Source organism: Ambystoma mexicanum, chromosome 8, assembly GCF_040938575.1.
Source record: "Ambystoma mexicanum isolate Mex_15411 chromosome 8, UKY_AmexF1_1, whole genome shotgun sequence".
NCBI lineage: Eukaryota > Metazoa > Chordata > Amphibia > Caudata > Ambystomatidae > Ambystoma > Ambystoma mexicanum.
In genome coordinates, this window is record NC_090929.1 from 1029558197 (window position 1) to 1029578281 (window position 20085).

Consider the following 20085-nt stretch of genomic DNA (forward strand, 5'->3'; position numbering starts at 1 on the left):
TCAAGGGGCCACACCCTCAGGCTCCTCTGATCCTATCCCCCTAAGTAAAAAGGCCCGGTTCGAAAGACCTGAAACCTTCGAGGTGCAGCCTTACTCTACTCCATACTCTACTCCACACCCCAGATACCAAGGACAGACTTTCCCTGAAGGGGACCAGGAGTTTACAATTATGGAGGAACAAACCGGGACTGAATACTATGCGGATGATGAGGACCTGGAGGAGGTAGAAGATGAGCAGGAAATTTACAGAGTAGATTCCCCGGTAGAGAGCGAAGCCCCAGTTACCGACTCGCCAGTTGATAACCAGCCCCTCCTTAATGAAGTTCTCGCTCGCGCAGCAGAACATTTTCACATCGACACCCACGGTGTACAGGAGGAAAGGGACTTCGCAGAATGATGGGAGAGAGGAGGCCGGTCGCTCAGACCATCCCTATCCTTAAATCCATCCAACGTAGAATAGATCCATCCCTGGTGAATCCTAACCTCACCAGAGCCGTCAACCCCAGAGTCGAAAAACTTTTTCGGGCAGCCCAGTCTGACCCTCTTTATATAAGAGGACATCTTAAACCAGACTCCCTAGTGGTTACCAACACTCGGAAGAGGGCTGGGACACCCTTATCGTCGTCAGAAGCTCCTCCCGACAAGGAGAGCAAAAGGCTGTACGGGTTTGGCAGGAAGGTAGCCTCAACGTCCGCCTACCAAGCAAGGATCGCAAACTCCACCACCCTGTTGGCAAGTTACAACTGCCATCAATGGGAAGAGGTCGCAGCGCTCATAGCCTCTGCTCCTGAACCGTTAAAGGGCCAGTTGGCTCGGATCTCGGCAGAAGGGAGAGCCGTGTCTGGTTGCATATTAAAAGCAACTTTCGACGCCGCGGACAACGCAGGAAGATTGATAGCAGAAGGTACTGTTATCAAGAGACATGCGTGGTTACGGCAGTCGGGGTTCAAGACAGAAACCCAGGCTTCATTAATAGACAAGCCGGTGGAACCCGATCTATTGTTTGGGAAAGCGGTCGAAGACGCACTTAAGAATGCCAAGGACGAGTACGAGACTCTGAAATCCCTTGGCCAGCTTACCAACAAACCCCCTAACCAGAGGGGGAACAGTAATTTTCGTCGCCCACGCGGCCAAAATTCACAAAGAGGCAACTATGCCCAAGGACAGGGTACACAATGGAACAACAACCAGCAGTCTACCCAAGGTTACGGCAGGGGTAACAAGAGAGGTCGTGGAAGAGGCAGAGGCAGCCCCAACAAGGGAGGTGGCACGCCTCCACCAAAGCAGTGACGCTCAGTTCAGGGTCCCTTCTCACGCAACCCCAGTAGGGGGGCGCATTTCCAACTTCACCCAGGCTTGGGAAGGGATCACCTCAGACAGATGGGTGCTGTCAACAGTGTCCACAGGATATTGTATAGAATTACTGCAGCGCCCCCGGAACCACCCTCCACGACAAAGAATACACTCCTTAGAACATCAGAAGATCCTTCTCGAGGAGATCGCCATTCTGCTAGAAAAGGACGCGATAGAACTCGTCCCAGGACACCAGGTAAACAAGGGTATCTATTCAACTTACTTCCTTGTGCCAAAGAAAGATTTGACAATGCGCCCAGTATTGGACTTACGGCCTGCCAACAAGTATGTCAAGCCCCAAAAATTCCGTATGACCACGCTACAAGAGGTAATCCCCCTCCTAAAAAAGGGGGATTACATGGCAACCTTGGATATGAAAGATGCTTATTTTCATATTTCCATGCTTCCAGCCCACAGAAAATACTTGCGCTTCAAGGTAGACAGTCGCCACTACCAATTCAAGGTACTGCCCTTCGGGATAGCTTCAGCACCAAGGGTATTCACCAAGGTACTGGCGTTGGCAGCTGCACACCTACGCAGAGAGGCAATCCCAGTGTACCCTTATCTGGACGACTGGCTCATAACGGGGGAAACCCCAGGAATTTGCAGGTCAAACATTCAGAGGACTATCGACCTCCTCCACGAATTAGGCTTCTCTATCAACGAGAAGAAGTCAAGTCTGGTGCCAAGCACCTCAAAACAGTTCCTAGGAGCAATCCTAGATACTCAGAAAGGGTTGACCTTCCCTTCGAAAGAGAGAATTCGGAATATACTACTGCAGATTCCACATTATCAGTCAGGTCAACAAATAACGGTACGCAAAGCAATGCGGTTACTGGGCATGATGGCGTCATGCATTTACCTGGTCCCCCACGCGCGTCTGCGCATGCGTCCCATGCAAGAATGGTTGGCGAAACAGTGGTCTCAGGCAAGTGGTCAGTGGGACGATCTAGTGGTCGTTTCGCCAACACTCGTACAGAGCTTACACTGGTGGACAAGAGAGAATCTCGCAAGGGGAAAACCCTTTTACGATCCCGAAGTACAGGCAGTGGTGACTACAGATGCATGCCTGACTGGGTGGGGAGCTCACCATCTCCACCACACAGCTCAGGGTCTCTGGTCTCACTCAGTAGCCAAGAACCACATCAACCTGCTGGAGCTTCTGGCAGTATTCCGAGCGCTTCGGGCGTTCGAGCCCCATCTGCTAAACTTGTCGGTGCAGATCCGGACGGACAGCACGACAGCCATGTTCTATCTGAACAAACAAGGAGGGACTCGTTCGCCAAATCTGTCCAAGCTTGCCCAGAAAATCTGGATATGGGCACTCAGACGGAACATCTTCCTGTCATCACAACATGTTCCGGGGGAGCCTAATTCCCTAGCGGATGCCCTAAGCAGAGACTCCCTCCCAGAAGAACACGAATGGGTCCTTCACAGAGATATCGTAGAAGATCTCTTCTCTCAGTGGGGTTTCCCCACTATAGACCTATTCGCCACAAGCGAAAACAAACAATGCCCAGGATTTGCATCCAGGTTCCCCCAGCCAGACTCCCAAGGGAAAGCCCTGTGGATGAACTGGTCAGGGATGTTTGCGTACGCTTTTCCAACAACTCCTCTCATCAGGAAGGTGGTGTACAAGATGAACAAGGAATCGATGACGCTCATCCTAGTTGCTCCCATGTGGGCGAGACAACCATGGTTTCCACACCTACGCAGGATGGCGGTGTGCGAGCCCATCAAACTCCCAGCCTGGTACAACCTACTGTCCCAGCAACAAGGTCAAACAGTGCATCAAAAACCCAACTCAATGAACCTGGCAGCATGGCTCCTGAAGTCATAGAGTTTGGCCATCTCAATTTACCACAGAGGTGTATGGACATCCTAAAAGAATCCAGGAAACCAAACACAAGGCACTGTTACTTTGACAAGTGGAAGAGATTCGTTATTTGGTGCCAGAATAAACAAATCAACCCAGTTGATTGCACTCCTTCCAACGTTGTAACATACATGCTCCACCTGCTGGACGCAGGTTTGGTTTTTAACTCTCTGAAAGTACACCTGGCAGCCCTCTCGGCTTACACCACATCCCATAACAAGGTATCGTGGTGGAAAGTACCAGTAGTTAAAGCCTTCATGGAAGGAGTAAAGAGACTTCACCCTCCTATTTCGAACCCACCGCCAGGATGGGACCTCAATGTGGTGCTAGCTAAGCTCATGGGCCCCCCTTTCGAACCCATGCATAAAAGTAGTCTCAAACACCTGACTTATAAAACGGCCTTCTTAGTAGCCATAACCTCTATAAGAAGGGTCAGTGAAATTCAGGCTCTGTCAGTGCAGGATCCTTTCTTTACTATCCACAAAGACAAACTGGTTTTACGCACACACCCTAGGTTCTCACCTAAATTCATATCTAAATTCCATGTAAACCAGTCCATCGAGCTTCCGGCTTTCTTCCAGAACCCGCAAAGCTCGGCTGAGGTGAAACTACACACCCTAGATGTGCGTAGGGCGGTCCTCTACTATGTAAACAAGACCAGACCGCTAAGGAAAACAGATCAACTGTTTGTCTCCGTAGCTACAGGCAGAGAGGGAGATCGCGTCTCTAAAGGCGCTATCTCGAAGTGGATTATCAACTGTATACAGCTGTGTTACTCTCTTTCTGATCAAACTCTGCCTTTTACGCCAAGGGCCCATTCTACTAGAGGCATTGGGGCCACTCTGGCTTTCATTGCAAATGTTCCCCTCGACACCATTTGCAAAGCAGCTACTTGGAGCTCTATTCACACTTTTACTCAGCATTACTGCATTGACACTCATTCCAAGACAGATACACAAGTGGGACAAGCGGTTCTAAGACACCTGTTTGCTCATGACCCTTCTCACATCCCACCTCCTTCTTCTGGTACTGCTCGCTAATCTATGCACAGCATGTGATCTAAGCAGATTCCACAAGCCTCAGAAGGGATACATTACTCACCGTAATCGTATTTCTGATGCTTGTATCTGCTTCGATTCACATGCGACCCACCCTTCCTCCCCTCCGAGAGAAGGCGCATGATTGCTTGTAGTCTTACCTTTCTAGCTATCTGCTTGGATTATCTGTACTCACGCTACTCCTCATGCTTCCTCATGTCAGAAAAATACAATCTGAGGATCCTAGACGCGTGAGGGATCTTGGGTACAGTGGACGTCACACTAGGGATAGTATTACTGGCACGCCTGTGTCGACGCCCATTTTCGAGTTTCGAAAAACAAACTGTAATACTCTGCAGCTTCCACTAGATGTCGGCCTATGCCCAGCATGTGAATCTAAGCAGATACAAGCATCAGAAATACGATTACGGTGAGTAATGTATCATATATATATATATATATATATATATATATATATATATATATATATATATATATATATATATATATATATATATATAATGAAGCTACTATTATCTCTTTTAAATCTGCTCAGAGCCAATTTGAAAAATAACTATGAACTAGACTTCTCTTTCTGATGTATTATTAGGAAAATATGGCTTGACATATGGACATCTAAACTGTATCCTAAAAATTCCATATATTGTGTACCTGTTTTTTAGAGAATGAGATGTACTTTTAACATACAGTCAAAACCTTATGTTTTTACATTGTATATGATATTATGAATAATGTACTGGCACTTTATATAAATGCAAATTTGCACAAACTTATTGCACTTTATTTAAATGCAATTGTGCACGGTTTCATGCATGGACAATTGAACATGCATAAACTATTTAACTTTCAGAAGAAATATACACATGTGGATTCCACTTATTGTTGGAATCAATTATTACATAAGCATGAGCACTAGCATTCCGATTATGGCTATAAGAACCAATTAGGAAGCAATTTAAGAACTTAGTATAATTTGGCAGTGCAGGATATTAACATATCAGTGCCACTAGGTGCATGATAGTATGTGGAAAGGTAACTTAGACTGCATTCCTTTGTTTCTGCATGTAATGGTAATCACCGGGGAGCTGTATAGGCGAGAGAACGGAAATTGTAATTCTGTTCTCTCGAGCCTATCATAACGATAGATATCACACTAGTGGAATATTCCTGCGAAATGTTATCTATATTGTAACTAACCAAGTGGGTGTTAACTGCGTAAGTGCGAGAGGTCCTTTCCAAATATATAGGCACCAGCCTTAATTATTGGGAGATCACGTAAACTCTTAGACCTTCAAAGATGGTGGATATTATTCTGCGTACGACTTTAAGAGCTTTAGAGATATCTCGATCACAGCTCACTCAGAGTCACATGACTATGACGTGTTTGGTCAGAAAGGCAGTAGTGATCACATGATCCAATGTAGAGAGTGAGACGGAGCACTCGCGTAACGCGTTAACGCCCACTTGGTTACCTTTTTAAAAACAATAGCGGGAGTGCAACCAAATGGATTACAAATAGCCTGACGAAGCTCTTGAAATAGAGCGGAACGTGTGGCGAACTCCACTCGGTGAGGTACTCATCATGCTTTTTACCTGGTCTGCATAGAATTGAATAAGAATTTTTTAACACTGATGCTCATTATTGCAATGAAGAAATAAAATATATATGTTTTCACCAAAGCGGTCTAGAGTGCTTGGGCATTTATTGTGATATATATATTTCTTGAAGTAGGGTGGTGAAGCCTTTCTTAAATGGAGTTGCATTCCCTTCTGCTGCTGTAATAATGCCAGTATAATATGTTTTTTGTTGTTAAATTCAGCTATCATTGCTTTGGGCTCCTAATTTAATATCAGTTAATTTCCTGCAAAATGTGCGAGTTGACAAAGCATGGCAACTTCTGTACAGGTTTCTGATGTCAAACCATCAAGGACTGTCTGTGATACCCGAGAACCGACACTCAAAATTGGAGGTGATTCCCCAACAGTAAAGCGCTATATTTCCTCTGTGCTAAACCAGTTTACAATTACTTGCTTGCTCAGTAGGGGCTCCCTGCTCCTTCTCGACCAGCTTCTTCACCTCCACCACTGCCCTATATGATCCCGATCCAATTGACATCCCCATTAGTCTTGTGCCTTTTCTCTGATAATTAGGGCTGACATGGCCAGCGTGAACAATTCCTCGAGTGTAACATTCAGCACTACTGCTTCTCTCTCGTTGACGTTGGTGATGGTACCTAGTACTTAATTCCCCCATGTTTATCTTGACCAAACTGGGTTTAAAGTAAACCATTTATGTTCAGTGCATAGTGCGTCCCTGTTTCTCTGGACCATGTGTGTGCTACAATTTCTTTCTCTCAACGTCCTAAATGGCCCGGCTGCCTAGTTTACTCTTCCAACTGTTCTGATGAGTGGTGCTGCGTAGTACTGTCAATGTGTCGAAGACCCCCCGCAATTATCCCCTTAACCCTGCTTTTGCGATCCACAAAATATCTATCTGTAGGGCCCTCCCACCATGAATTTGTATTGGGAAATTTGATTAAAAATTGCAACCTTCAGTTACCGCCCTCTCCAACACCCAAGTGACTTTTAATCCTTGATCTTTGCCTTGTGTATAAGCACATTATCAATACCCAATAAACCACCACCACCACGTACCTGAAAGTTGAAAGAGGTGACCTCTGCCCTGTGTATAGGTACGTTATAAACATCCAATAAACCACCAGCAATCTGTACCTTCAATACAATGGGTGCATCGTATAATTTAACATTGGTGTGCACTAAGCATGCTTCCCGATGTTATGGTACACTTCCGCTTTCCACAATTGGGTAATATTATCGGGCCCCCTCTGAAGGTGTGGGGGCCTGTTGCTGGCTGGGGGCACCCCTCGGATAAAGCAAACAGTCTAAGGCACCTGTGAGGTGCATCCATTGTTACAATGGGGACATAAAATGGCCAGGGGTTAATAGCCACCAATTATATGAGATGGCGAGTCAGCTGGGAGCTAAAACACTAAATGGCCACTGAAGCAGTAACTAATGTCGTCAGCAAGTGGCTGGTGTAGAGGACTGCTAAAGCAATCTCTTTAACAGGCAAATGGTAGAAAACTACAACGCCGCCGCCAGCGCTCAACCCACTGAGCTATCGCATCTCTTTAAACCAGAAGGTTAACGTGGACATTATTTAACACCTCTTCGTAGCCAAACTCTCTGTGCTGAACAATATCTCGGTGAATGGAGTACTGTCACCTGGCAGCAAAAGTCGGGAGGCACCCTGCTTACCACGCAGGGCGCACCCAATACATTGCACATAACCAGCCGCTCTCTCAAAATATGCAACTGAAAATATTGAATGCCTTCGGGTGGTTACCTTTTAAAAACTCCACTTGGCTCAAAAAGCCGTCCTGCTCCCATTGCCCGAAGTACAAGCGGCTAGTTGCCACCGATCTCCACCAATATCGCCGGGTCATGCTTGCAGCCACTAACACCACATAAGAACATGGTGCGAAACCAGCACACCTCACAGAATGGTGCGTCCGCCATTGACCGCTTGCCATCTGGGCCGATGCTGTTTGGAACATAAAACGTCCATTATCCAACATAATCCCATAAGGAACCTCAGCCATCGCTAGCTCTTGGTGGCCTTTCTTTTTAACCTCTGCTAATCCTCTAAAGTACTCAAGCCGTCGAGTAGGCTAATTAATTTCTGTGATCTTGCAGTGACTGCTTTGGCTTCTACAATCTGCACTCCTTGCACGATCTGAATGACGCAAGGCCTAGTAAGATCGTTTGTCATGTCCCCCTTCCCGTCTCCCCTGTCTCACCTAGAAATACTTGTGTACAGTCGCGTTATAAATGACATATCATACCCCACCTCCTAAAAGGTCATAAAACCTCACCCAAACTGCATCTGTAAAATTCGCGCTCCATTTAATGACCTTCTTTAATAACAAGTGAGGAGCCTGTCGCCCCCTTAATATGCAATTCTATACGCGGCCGACCAGACATTCGCAAGCGCGAATTGAAATTGGTGAAACTATCACTTGTAGAGCAGCCTTTGCATTATCGAAAGCCAACTAACAAACTGACCCCAATGTCCTGATCTGTGACACAGCGCCATGAAATCCGGCTCTCTGTCGGACACCCCAGGGTAGCCTCGAATCTACCCTGTTGAGCGCCATATGCATTTACGGGTTGTTCGCAGACCCTGGGTCCCTCCGACATGCTGGGCTTGAACCACCAACCTTTCCGTATCCCTCTATGCATAACCAGTTTTGGCCACGCCGACTGCCCTCACTTTCTAAATGCGTTGGATTCACGGCCAATTCCTAATTTACTGTGTTCGGGCAATTCCCCACTCGCTCTGCTGTGATCAATGCATTTTGGCCGGTCTTACAATATAAAATACTCTGCAGACTTCCACCAAAACGAAACACACGCCGGAACTGCAACACAGAACAGCACAGAAGCACCCTCTGCCTCATACAAAACCTGCATACATGTCCCTGTGTAAGAAACGGTATGTCCTAAATCCACCAACCAAATGGTTTTCATAATCCCCAATCTTTAAATGCGGTTGAACAGAGGGGACAGTGTCTGGAGCTAAAACGCAATCGGAGCGCCCTAAAATAAATGGTACATTTGTCATCGCTGGCTCATGCCACAAAATCCCAGAAATATGTTGAGTCTACACATTCCCCATGCCATTCCATCCAACACGCCCCCACTTTCAATCTTAAAGACAGCTCTGCCAGGGTCAAAGCTGTCATTCGGAGGTTCTCCATGCTCTCACATCCTCGGCACCACTTGCACTCCCAAGAGCCAGAGAAGTACAAGGAGGCGGAGAGTGGGGGTTGGGGGGTCACATTGCGCAGAACAAAGTGACGGACTTGCATTTCCGTTTCGAAAGTCAAGTGTAACCCCAGAAAGGTTGGGTCTAGATCAGTGGCTTCCAACTTTTTCTTTGGCCTGGGCCCTTCCATTGAGCAAAATTTGGGCAGGCCAGCCCCCCCCCACCATACACCCCACCCCTCAAAATGCCAAATGGACAGTATGTACAAATGGCTATGAAATATTGCGTACTGTCACTGCACCCTACTCCAGTATAGTCCCTGAGCTCCCCCCCCCACCTGCTCCCATCAGTCCCTAGGCTCTCCCCACCCCACCCCATCACAGACCCTGAGCTCTCCCCATCCTGCTCCCACCACTATCCCATGGCTCCTGCCCATCCTGCTCCCACCACAGTCCCTGGGGTCCCCCTCCCAGTTCCCAACACAGAGGGCCAGTGGCGGCTGGGGAATTTTTTTTAAGTGGAGGGGCATAAATATTTCCCCCAAAAATGACATGGCGACCAAGCGCAGCAAGGGAGCTAGAACCAATCAAGGGGGATTCGGTGTGTTTTTCCCCCCGTTTTATTTTTAAAATAATGGGTTAAAATGTTGCTTTCTAGAGCATACTTTAAAAAAATTATGGGTGAAAAGCCAACCAGTAGTTTGCGATTGGTGCTGGGGGGGGGGCAGTAATGACATTTTTTACTGGACATCTGTTCGATGTCTAGTAAAAAGATACCGTCCCTGGGCCCCACTGGGCCTAACACAATCAACCTGATTTTTAACAACAAAAAAAACCCTTGGGTACTATTCAAAACGTCTGTGACTAAAGGAATGAATATCCATTTGCAACTGGGCCACTTTTTCATTGGTGCCCGAGACCGTGTCATGCTCCAGCCCGACCATGTGAGCCGCCCCTGCCCATTTCCGCCCAACAGCTTGAATACCTCTGGTCTAGATGAAGATTGGTAATGGGGGCCAGGGGGGGGGGGAAACATTGACTGTGTCTTGTAACCCCGACCTCGTGACTAGAAGCGTAGTCGTCAAGATCACTGCCAAGGCACTTCACCCCATAATCTAAGGGTCAAGCTAAACTGAAAAGAGACCCGTCTAGTTCGAAGAATGTTTTTCATATTGGTCGAGCAGTGCTATTTAATAGGCCCTTTTGTATGGTAAAGTTCCCTGAAACTGACCGCTGGTCAAATATTTAACAATTTAGCGTTTTCCCCAAAATATAAATCTGGATTTAAAGACCAAGCTAAATCTCGACCAACAAACGAATGCTGAAAAGAGGCGCACGCCTGCTAGAGAAGATGCCGCTGTCCGTGTCCAATCCCATGCCTGCGATACTCCATGGCCCTGGCAGCTTGTGGGAACATATTGATTTGTACCTTAGTCTTCCACTTCATTCTCACCTGCCTGATAGGTTTCTTGGAACCAGGTACCAAATACATTCTGTAGGCCCTGGAAGAAGTTCTGTTTTTACCCTCCCTACATTTCCTTATAATTAATATCCACGATTATAATTGTTCCCTTGTTACACACTTTCTACCTGCAAAAAGAGTCTCTAAGCACGGGTCCGGGATTTCAACCTGTGCTGTTCTGTGTCATCTTGCTACCAGGGCGAACGCGTTGCCCCCGAGCTATCCTCCCGCACTCCTCAATCTACCACTTCGTTTTCATGAGCCTGAGGGGTACCTTGAACCAGCGACCTTGCTGCTGCTCGACCCGTGCTCTGCTATTAGGAATCGCCCTTTGGAAGCTGAAGTGCTCGTAGAGTGGCAGCGTGAAGCTCCAGCGTGCTTCTCATGTTTCAGCCTTTTTGCCCGTTTACGGTGGTCACAAACAATGCTCCATGCGACATATCACCAATTAACACCAAATCGCATGCATTGATGGCCCAGTGGCTGCGAAGGTAGCAGTGCAACCATCCCACCAATCGGAACTAATCTCTAATAAAGAAACGCACAAAAAGGCATGTTGCTGCCATGTTGGCTTGCTCAAACAAGGATTTGGCCCAGCGTGGACTCGAACAACACGGTCCATGCAAAGTGAACCAGAACACGCGCCTAATGCAGTGAGCTGTCGGTCCTGCATGGCACGAGTGACCCACCTCCATCTCAATCAAAGAACCCAGTGGGAATTCTGAGTCGACTCTTCCCGAACACCGAATTATGCTGTAGACAAAGCGCTAGTTTCCCCTGCTCTCCAGTTTATAAACCCATGGCAATTCAAAGACCATTCCGGCCGTGTTCCAAAATCAAACTACCGTTCCCCTTTCGATCTCCAACTTCGTTGGTCATGCGCTATACCAGTCAATAGTCAATGGGCCTGCCTTGCCCTGCGCTCATTTAAATTACACTGGGATCGGAAAGCATGCAGTTTGCCTTGCTGGGCACCGACCCTGCATGAACTATTGCAATGCTGCAACAGGGCACCAAGCAATAGGGGAGGATGGTCGAGCCTGACAAAGCCCGCCTGCTGAGGCAATGCCATGTGCATTGTGTTCGCAAGGTTCGCAAAGGAACCCTGACCCTCAACCAGAGTCACCTCTTACTGCAAATAGAGCTTGTTGTTCGTCCAGGGGCTCCCGACAGAACTCTGTACATTACATGCCCACGCGAAAATGCAACCTGAAAGCCAACCGATGGTGTGAATCAGTGGTCGAAGTGGAAGAAAAATAGTAGTGGAGCTATGGATTTTGTAGAAAAATTGGTGTTGTTTCCAGCGACGGCTGGTGGATTTTATAAATGGGCGGGACTGGGAATAAAAATTTACCATAAATACGTGGTAGCAACCAAGCGTAGCAAGTGAGCCTTAAATAAATGAGAAGGGTTCCGAGGGTTTTGCCCATGAGAATTATTTTTAAATAATGGGTTAAACAGTGCTTTTTTTGCAGCACATTTTCAGAGAAAATTGGGTAAAAAAATAGAAAGTTTACAAACAGATTTCTAGGGTAAGTCGTGAAAAATCAATTTGATGCAGATTCACCAACAGTGCCCAGGAGCATTTCCGAACACATTTTCATGATGCCTTTTCCCACTACAATGTAATTTTCTGCCATTGTAAAAAAAGTAATTTAATGCTGACTGCACCCATACATGTCCATGAAGGTTAAACCAATATATGCTAGTATTTACTCATAAGAATGTACTAGTGTTTGCTTTGACCATATTAACAGTAAAGATACTATAGTGAAACATGTCCATACTGGCAATTGAAACAGGTCCTGACTGGCTGCACCGTGTTGGCTGGCGAGGCCACATAGAAAACACTCATCATGTTGGCTTTGCCCTTAACGTCAGTTTAAGATGGCATGCCACAGTAATAAAACATGTCCGTGCTGGAAGAACAAATTACAAATGCCCACACCACCCATATTATGGATACACTTCATGATGGCTTTGACCTCTCAACACAGATCAAAATGCCATGCCATAGTAAGAAAACCTTTCCAGGTTGGCCACGTAAGAACACTTATATTGGCTTTGCGCTTAACCCCAGTATAAAATGCAATTTATAATAAGAAATAATGTTTTAATTTGATGCATAAATGCTACTGCAATGTAAGAATGTTCATTTTATTTGCTTTCCCCGCTATGCCACCTGATAAAACATTTCAGTGCACCAACACTCCCTTAAGCCCCAACCTTCTATGCAAACACATATTCATCCACATTCACACCAGCAGGCATGCACCCATACAGGTTCTCTCAATCATTCACACACGCACAGAATATTCACACTACATTTGTATTCACATGCGCACCTATACCCACCAGTCAAACTGTACTCTTATATACCCACTAATACAGACACCTCTTGCCAAAAGACATGCACTCACATCTGACAACCACAGATGAATACACAAATGCTTTTTTTACCCATTACTTGTTTTCCTGCAGATCCGAACTCAACGAAGCTCTTCAATCCAGGCCTCCGGCTCCAGGATTCCACATATAGGAACCAGAAAGCAGGGTGAGCTTCCTGGGTCCTGACATATGTGATAGAATCACAGTACCTACATCTCATAGCCACATAGACTGAAATGCGCTGTGAGGCGCAGGAGCACCCTCACAGCATATTTGAACCTGCAGGTTGCCAGCCTGCATCCCGAATGGGCCATACAAGACTGGGGAATCAAAATATCCTGGCCTTGCTTTGCTTATTGGGCATGCGTGCTGGGGCACTGCAGATTAAAGGGAAACCAGTCTTCCTCATTACATTTTGGTGGATTGCCTATAATGTGTGGCATCTGGCAGGTTCACACCCTAACTCCCTTTTCAGACGGTCTGCTCCTGTTTTTGTGCAGGAGGCTTGTTGGGGGCATGGCTAAATCATTCAGATCTATCTTTCTGGCAATATTTCACTTAGCTAGAACTACTATCAGGGATGCATAGGTATCCATTCAAAGAAAAGGAAAAGATTGTACTATAAATCCATTTAGGGCTTGATTTTGGATGATAAGAACTGCACGGCTGGCTCTAGAAAAAGCATGTAGGTTCGGCTTCATTGATTGGTGCTGCTCAGAGTATTACAGGCGAGTACTGCCTTGTCAACCTAAAGCTGTAGCAGCTGAACAATACATATGAACTTGGCTCATTCAACAACATGCTAACTTAATAGTTGAATTACATTTTATTTTACACTTCAAGCAGAGGCAGCTGTTAATTAAGCTTATAGGCAGTAGTACTGACATAAATATATACAGAAAAACTATCAAAATAAATATTGTAATTTACATTTAAATATGTATTTAAACATTGGTACAGAGTGCAATGATATTGTGTTGTATTCCATGTACGCTGATGCTAAGGGACCTTTATTCAGAATTGTTTTGTTGCAAAGGGAACTTGTGCTCAGAAAGTAAAAATTATTCACTGGCCAGAACGTTCCAGATTTGCTTATAAGCTGATTCATTAACAACTTGTCTGCGAGCCATACAGTTTGTGGCATCAGCGCTTCTCCTGCCTTTTTGCAACCATTTCCTTACGTAGCAGTGTGGGATAAACTCTGTCACAGGAGGCCCAACAATTTTTAAGAACATTACAGAGGACAATCTAGTAACTGACATCCTATTGCGCAATGGGGTAAGCACATCATTCATCACGCTAAAGCCACGCTCACAATCAGCAGTGGATGTGGAAAATGTTTCCACAATTCTTGCTAAAGGTTTCAACTGTATAGGTATCATGCAATCTTTATTTTGTTTGTAATCCCTGAAAGCGTTTATGTACTGTCGGGCATCAAAAACATGTAACTTATCACAAAATGCCTGAAAATCAGCATCACCATACTGAATATCCACAGGAACGGGCCAATAATGTGGATTCAGAAGCTTCATTGCATCTATCAGCTGTTTGTACTCAATTTCTCCCTCTCTGTTGGAGGTATTCTTTGAAAGATTTGATGCTGTTGCTGTTGTCATTCTTTGGCAAATATTATTTGTCAAACTCCTAAAGAACTGAGCTCTTGATATGCTAATACAACCTTTGGTGTTACTGTGCTGCAGTTGTATCCCATTAAATTTCATTTGTTCGACAGCAGTAGCTGTAGCTGTAGCATAAGGCCCAGGTGACAATGCCATTGATTCAAAGACATAAATATGCGTTTGGATTATTCTGTCTGCCTCATATAATGTCATGTCACGACGCTGCAGTTGTCTGGATAAGTCACCCAGTTCTGTCAGGGCATCGAACATTATCCCCAGGTTCTCCACAAATACTGTAGATGTTAACATTCTGTTTAAGCCACAGTATTTGTTACGCTCAATTTCACTCCTCGCTGTGTCACAAGAAGATTCACCAAAATGCTTATTTAGAGCTTTATAATTATTCCACACAGCCTTTACTGACCTTTCGCTGGAGGCCACCCAACGTATATCTAAAATCTTTCCTATTTTGAGAAGTCTCACTTCTACCTGTGCTGCACATTCCCCTAGCTCGCGCTGATTTTTTGGGGAGGCATGGTAAGTTGCATACAGCTTGTCAAAAAAAATCTTAAGTTGATTAATCCCTGTGACTTCTTTTGAAACATCGCCAACCGCAAGCTCTAATTTGTGGTTAGCACAGTGCCAAATAGTCAACTGTGGATACTTAATCTTAAGTAGTGTTCCTACACCAGACTTTCTTCCTATCATGTTAGAAGCCCCATCAGTCACTAGCTGAATCAAATGCATTCTTAGATAGTCATCTGTAAGGCCATAACTCTGCAAGCATGCCAATAACTTATCAAAAATTATTTCTGCTGAAGTACCAGGCAGTTCAACAAGGTCCAAGAAAAAGGTCAAAGGTGGATCCTCCTTCTCAATGCATGCTCGTATACAAATAATTAAAGTTGTTAGTTTACTGAAGGTGGTGGATTCGTCTATTAATACAGATATTTTTGATTCATTTTGCAAGATATGGTGAACCAGTTTTGCCCTCATCGTGGTTGCTATGTGCTCAATAATGTCAGCACAGCTGTGGTCAGAATGCAACACTCTTCCCAAATCAACACCATTCATTCTTTGAACATCTACATCCAATGGTAGATCAGTAAAAGGACGTTCATGTTTACCTATTTTGTAGGCACTTCTAAATACACGGCATGTGTCTTCATATAATTTAACTTGCATTCTGGAATTTAACTGAGTAATGGATTCACAAGTCCTTACATCTAAAATGGCCACTGCTTTCAAATGGCAAGCGCTGCTCTTATGGAGATACATTTTTTTACGCAGGGCGCTGTGTTGTTTCTCTTTAGTGGGACCATACGAGCTGACTGAAGAATTCACCCATTCCAGAGAGAAAAGCACACCTTGACTTGTTTCTGTTCCAAGATTTTTAACTTCCCTACAGATTTTACATCCAAGCTTCCCTTTGGAAGAAGTAAGCCAAGGGTATTCTTTGCATTTATTTTCATACTGTTCCCATGACCAGCAATCAGGATGCTCACTTCTTTCCTCCTCCTCCCTCACATTTTCCTCTTCACCAAGGACCAGGTCCATTACACTGTCTCTCTCATCGGAAGCTTCTATCATCACTGGCATAACCTCTTCAGGGGGTACTTTTCTTTTTTTCTCAGGTACCTTAAGCATTTCATCTGTTCTACTTGCAGGCACTGGACTAAAGTTGCTTTCCCCGCCTAGATTTTCTGCCACTGCTGGGTCTTCTACTCTGACATCTGAGCTCTTTTGAGCTGTTTCCATAGATGTAGCTGGAGCATTTTTCTTCTTTAGCCACTTTAGCATCCTATGTAAATAGTTTTGTAAAGAAAGATACTTTTATAAATGCTCGTTATAAGCTAGTAGCTAGACATACACGTCACTTGCTATTATTAATTAAAGCCAATTCTCTAAATTCAAACAGTCTTTCTTACTCGCCCAGAGTGAATATTCACTCGCCCATTGCGAACAGTGTCTCCATGTTTTGTGGCCTATTACATCAATGTGTTTTTCCGATAAATGAATCATTCAGTTGTGTGCAATGCATTAATCTTGCATGGCAGGATAGAGATTGAAGTTGCATTTCACAATGTTTTTATTGTCTCTTTAATCAATCCACTTTATGCTTGTGTTAGGGGTTTCCCCTACCTCGGATACACCTGTACAATATAGGTCTGAGTCGAACTATTCAGGAAAGAGATAGCCCTACCTCATGGGGATATATATCAGATTTAGATATTGAAAACCCTATTCTTTGGTAAGGGTGAGAAATGCAGACCAATTTGCATGGCAAAGAGATTTATGCTTAAATCTGATTCCCCAGATTTATTTCTCTCTTTACCTTAGCAGTGATTTGAGTAGACTGGTTACAAGAGTGGGAGACTTCAAAGACTCTGGCTAAGATTGGGGATGGCTGCAGCCATCTATGGCCCTGCTAATGAAAAAGTCCTGCCTTTCTGTAGCTCTGTGTCAAATTTTGCCTCATTAAGTGGCCATATGTGTTCTCTTTTGGAAAAAATGGAGTGTAGAATCTCAGCCCACAGGCCACAACCCACAAAATCATGGCAGGTTAAGGGGTACACATGATCTGAGAGGCAAGTGGATACACCACCACAACAGCTACACCATGGATAATCTGCAGCTGCTTTCTACACATTCAGGAGCCACGTGGGACGGACTAGTAGCTATGTAAACAGACTGAATGGTGTCTTCCTTCAAGTGCTTTATCACTAATAACATATGGAAGATATACAACCATGTTCTCTTACCTTGAGCAGTCTGGAAACAACACTTCCTAAATGCCTCTGGGTTGGCTGGGCAGGATTCCAGTCACCTGGTTGTTCTCTTGTGGACAGATGAATCCCTAGGGAATGAAGAACAGGCATTCACATGTTAGAGAATGTTTGCAAAGCTTGAATCAGGTAGTCTACTAAGAGAAGGATGCGTCCAGGAAAGAGTGAAGCTTGAGGTTGAAGGATGTGGAATACTGATAAGGGCATACTCATTCTAAGAGGCTAGGAAGTCGAGTATTTAAGAAACCAGGGCACTACGAGGAGCATGCACACACGAGTGGGATCCCATGTATGGTATTCCTCATGTGCTTGGTACTCAGACCATTTCCTAGACATTACTTTACACAGATACTCTATCATTTGCTGGTCTTATCATGAACATCCCTTGCTTAAAAATGTGTTAAGAGCTAGGTGGGGTATGGGATACAGGGGTGAATATTTCAAGTTCCAAACTACTAGCCAGCCATAAAAAAATCACTTACCACCTCAATTGCACATATACAGCACACCATTTTCCAAATGTATCTATATAATAACACTTCTGTATATCCAGTGGGAAGAAAAAACACAGCGAGCACTGCAAAGTACACATTTCAAGCCCCAGAATGAAAATAGAGAAATGTATATATTGCAGTGTTACAAAACTGATGACTGGCAACACTGGGACTGTTGCTGGAGGGGCCCACTTGACATGAAAAGTTTGAAATGCCCTGACACTGTCCCTGTCACAGCTCAATGCATTTTATTTAGGAACTCCACTGTGCTTCCAGAAATATTTCCCTACATCGAACTTTGTTTTTCTGCTTTTGTGGGGTTGGGTAGGAAGCTGATGAAATACCCATACATCACTGCTTCCAAAGCTCATCAACTTGAAAATAAATACGTTTTAGGTAACAAAAAGAATACTGCTTTTGTATTCTGTTCAAACCTAGGATGTTTCCAGATCCTGTAGTAATGGATGACATTAATATTACTGCATTCAATAGTATTCATTTGTGTTAACTTTAGAAGGATAAAAGTCTGTGCTGGTCCTATTGGGAGGCTATCCTTTGATTACATAACATTCTTTGCAGTCGCCACATAACCCTCCTTTGACCTATTTATTAAGATTGCTTGCTTCCCCCATCCATTACATTCTCTCCCAAAGAGTCAACCCCAGAAAGTCTCCCTTCTCCCGGCAATCCACTCTGGAGCAATGCAAAGCATGTAGTGTGTTACAAAAAAAAAACTAATAAATAAATGAAATAAGCATCAGCTGAAATCCCATATCTACATTTTACACGTAAATTACTTTCAACTGTGCACGTCCCCAATAAAGTAACAAGAAGTTTGAGATAAATGAGGGTGCCCAATAGCTTCCAGTTGGGGGTATCTCTTACGTAATGGGCTGCCCTGCCGCAATGGGGACCATGCAGTGTATTCCGCATGCACGTTGATCAGACTCACATCAGCACATCACAACATGCATCCATTTTCAATTATGTGTTCTTTCATTATTTAGGCAAGTACTTCGTTTTGCAGGCTGCTGTCCTTTTAGAACAGGTTGTCTGAGAATGCTATAGGGGTGCACCTAGTCTAAAATTATAGGGCGGGGCGAACCCTTCAAATATTGGAAGAGGCGCTAAATTACTTGTGTAGGGGCATCTAACTTCATTACCAGTAATGAGACTATTCTAGTGCAGCTTCAATGTAACAAACAGTTAGCTCTCTCCTTTATGTCTGAAAACACCCACTTCTTGCAGATCCTGAAGATCCTAGAAAGTGTGAGAATGTCAGATGGTGGTGTGCAATGAAAGACTCAATATCATAGCATAGCAGGACATAGAGTGTGGGGCAGTACTCTGGACGAACCAAGCAACTTCAGTGGCTGGGAGCAACAGAGGAGAAAATGTAATGTTGGTTCAACCACAGTTAGTGCGCTATACTAGAATCTCTGGTGTGCTGATTCGCTGTTGAGACTATGTCTACCTGTCAAATCAAGCCCTATTCTAAGGTTTTAAATGTAATCACTTATACACACTCACATTTTTGCAGTTGAAGCCAGGGTGAGATTACATTATATGCTCAGGATCACACACTTAAGCTAAACAGTGAACAGGGATTTTAACCCACTGTGCAATTTGGGCACAGCCATCTTCTTCCATGTTTTAATCGGAACAAATATTTAAGTTTTGGGTCTCAATCAAGACCTATTATAATAATGTCCTATAGAGTTTACTTGCAAAATACACAAATTGCATAGTAAAGCATCATGACAACATGTACATTCGTATAGCAGCATGTTGGGCCAAAATAATATCAGTGTACTTTTTTTTTTTTTTTTTTTATTTTTATTTTATTGTAAGACTTCAACTTGATAAGATATATCATGTTTTTGTTACAATTCGGTAAGTCGGGGAGACGGATGACGAGCTCATCTCAATCGCACCTTTCATCTTTTCATTAGATGTTACCAAAGTTCTGGTAAATGATTCCACTCTATAGTCATACAGTTATCCGATTGACTAAACCATCCGATGAGTGGGCGCTGAGCTTAGAATTTCATCGAAGAAATTGATTAAATTGCAAGACAACTTGATATTGTGTCCTGCCACTGCATAGTCCCACCAATCGTCTTCCTCGTTAGTTAGTGATTTAAAGTCCTTTAGATGTGTTTCGCGTAAGTTGGTTAGCGAAGGACATACTGCTGCTAGGTGTTTTATGGACTCGATTGCTGATGTGCTACAAAAGCGGCATTTGTTGTCGGTTGCGTCTT

General features: G+C 44.4%; 2 protein-coding genes across 3 annotated transcripts in view; one reads left to right on the forward strand and one right to left on the reverse strand.

The window, feature by feature from the left end:
- The window catches only part of SAMD8 (sterile alpha motif domain containing 8), a 477816-nt gene that overhangs the window by 60962 nt on the left and 396769 nt on the right, over positions 1-20085 (forward strand). The gene's annotated exons all lie outside the window — the stretch shown is intronic.
- On the reverse strand, positions 13987-16344 carry LOC138473025 (E3 SUMO-protein ligase KIAA1586-like). Its single transcript, XM_069611508.1, has one exon. The coding sequence runs from the start codon at positions 16342-16344 to the stop codon at positions 13987-13989; it is 2358 nt and encodes a 785-aa protein (XP_069467609.1).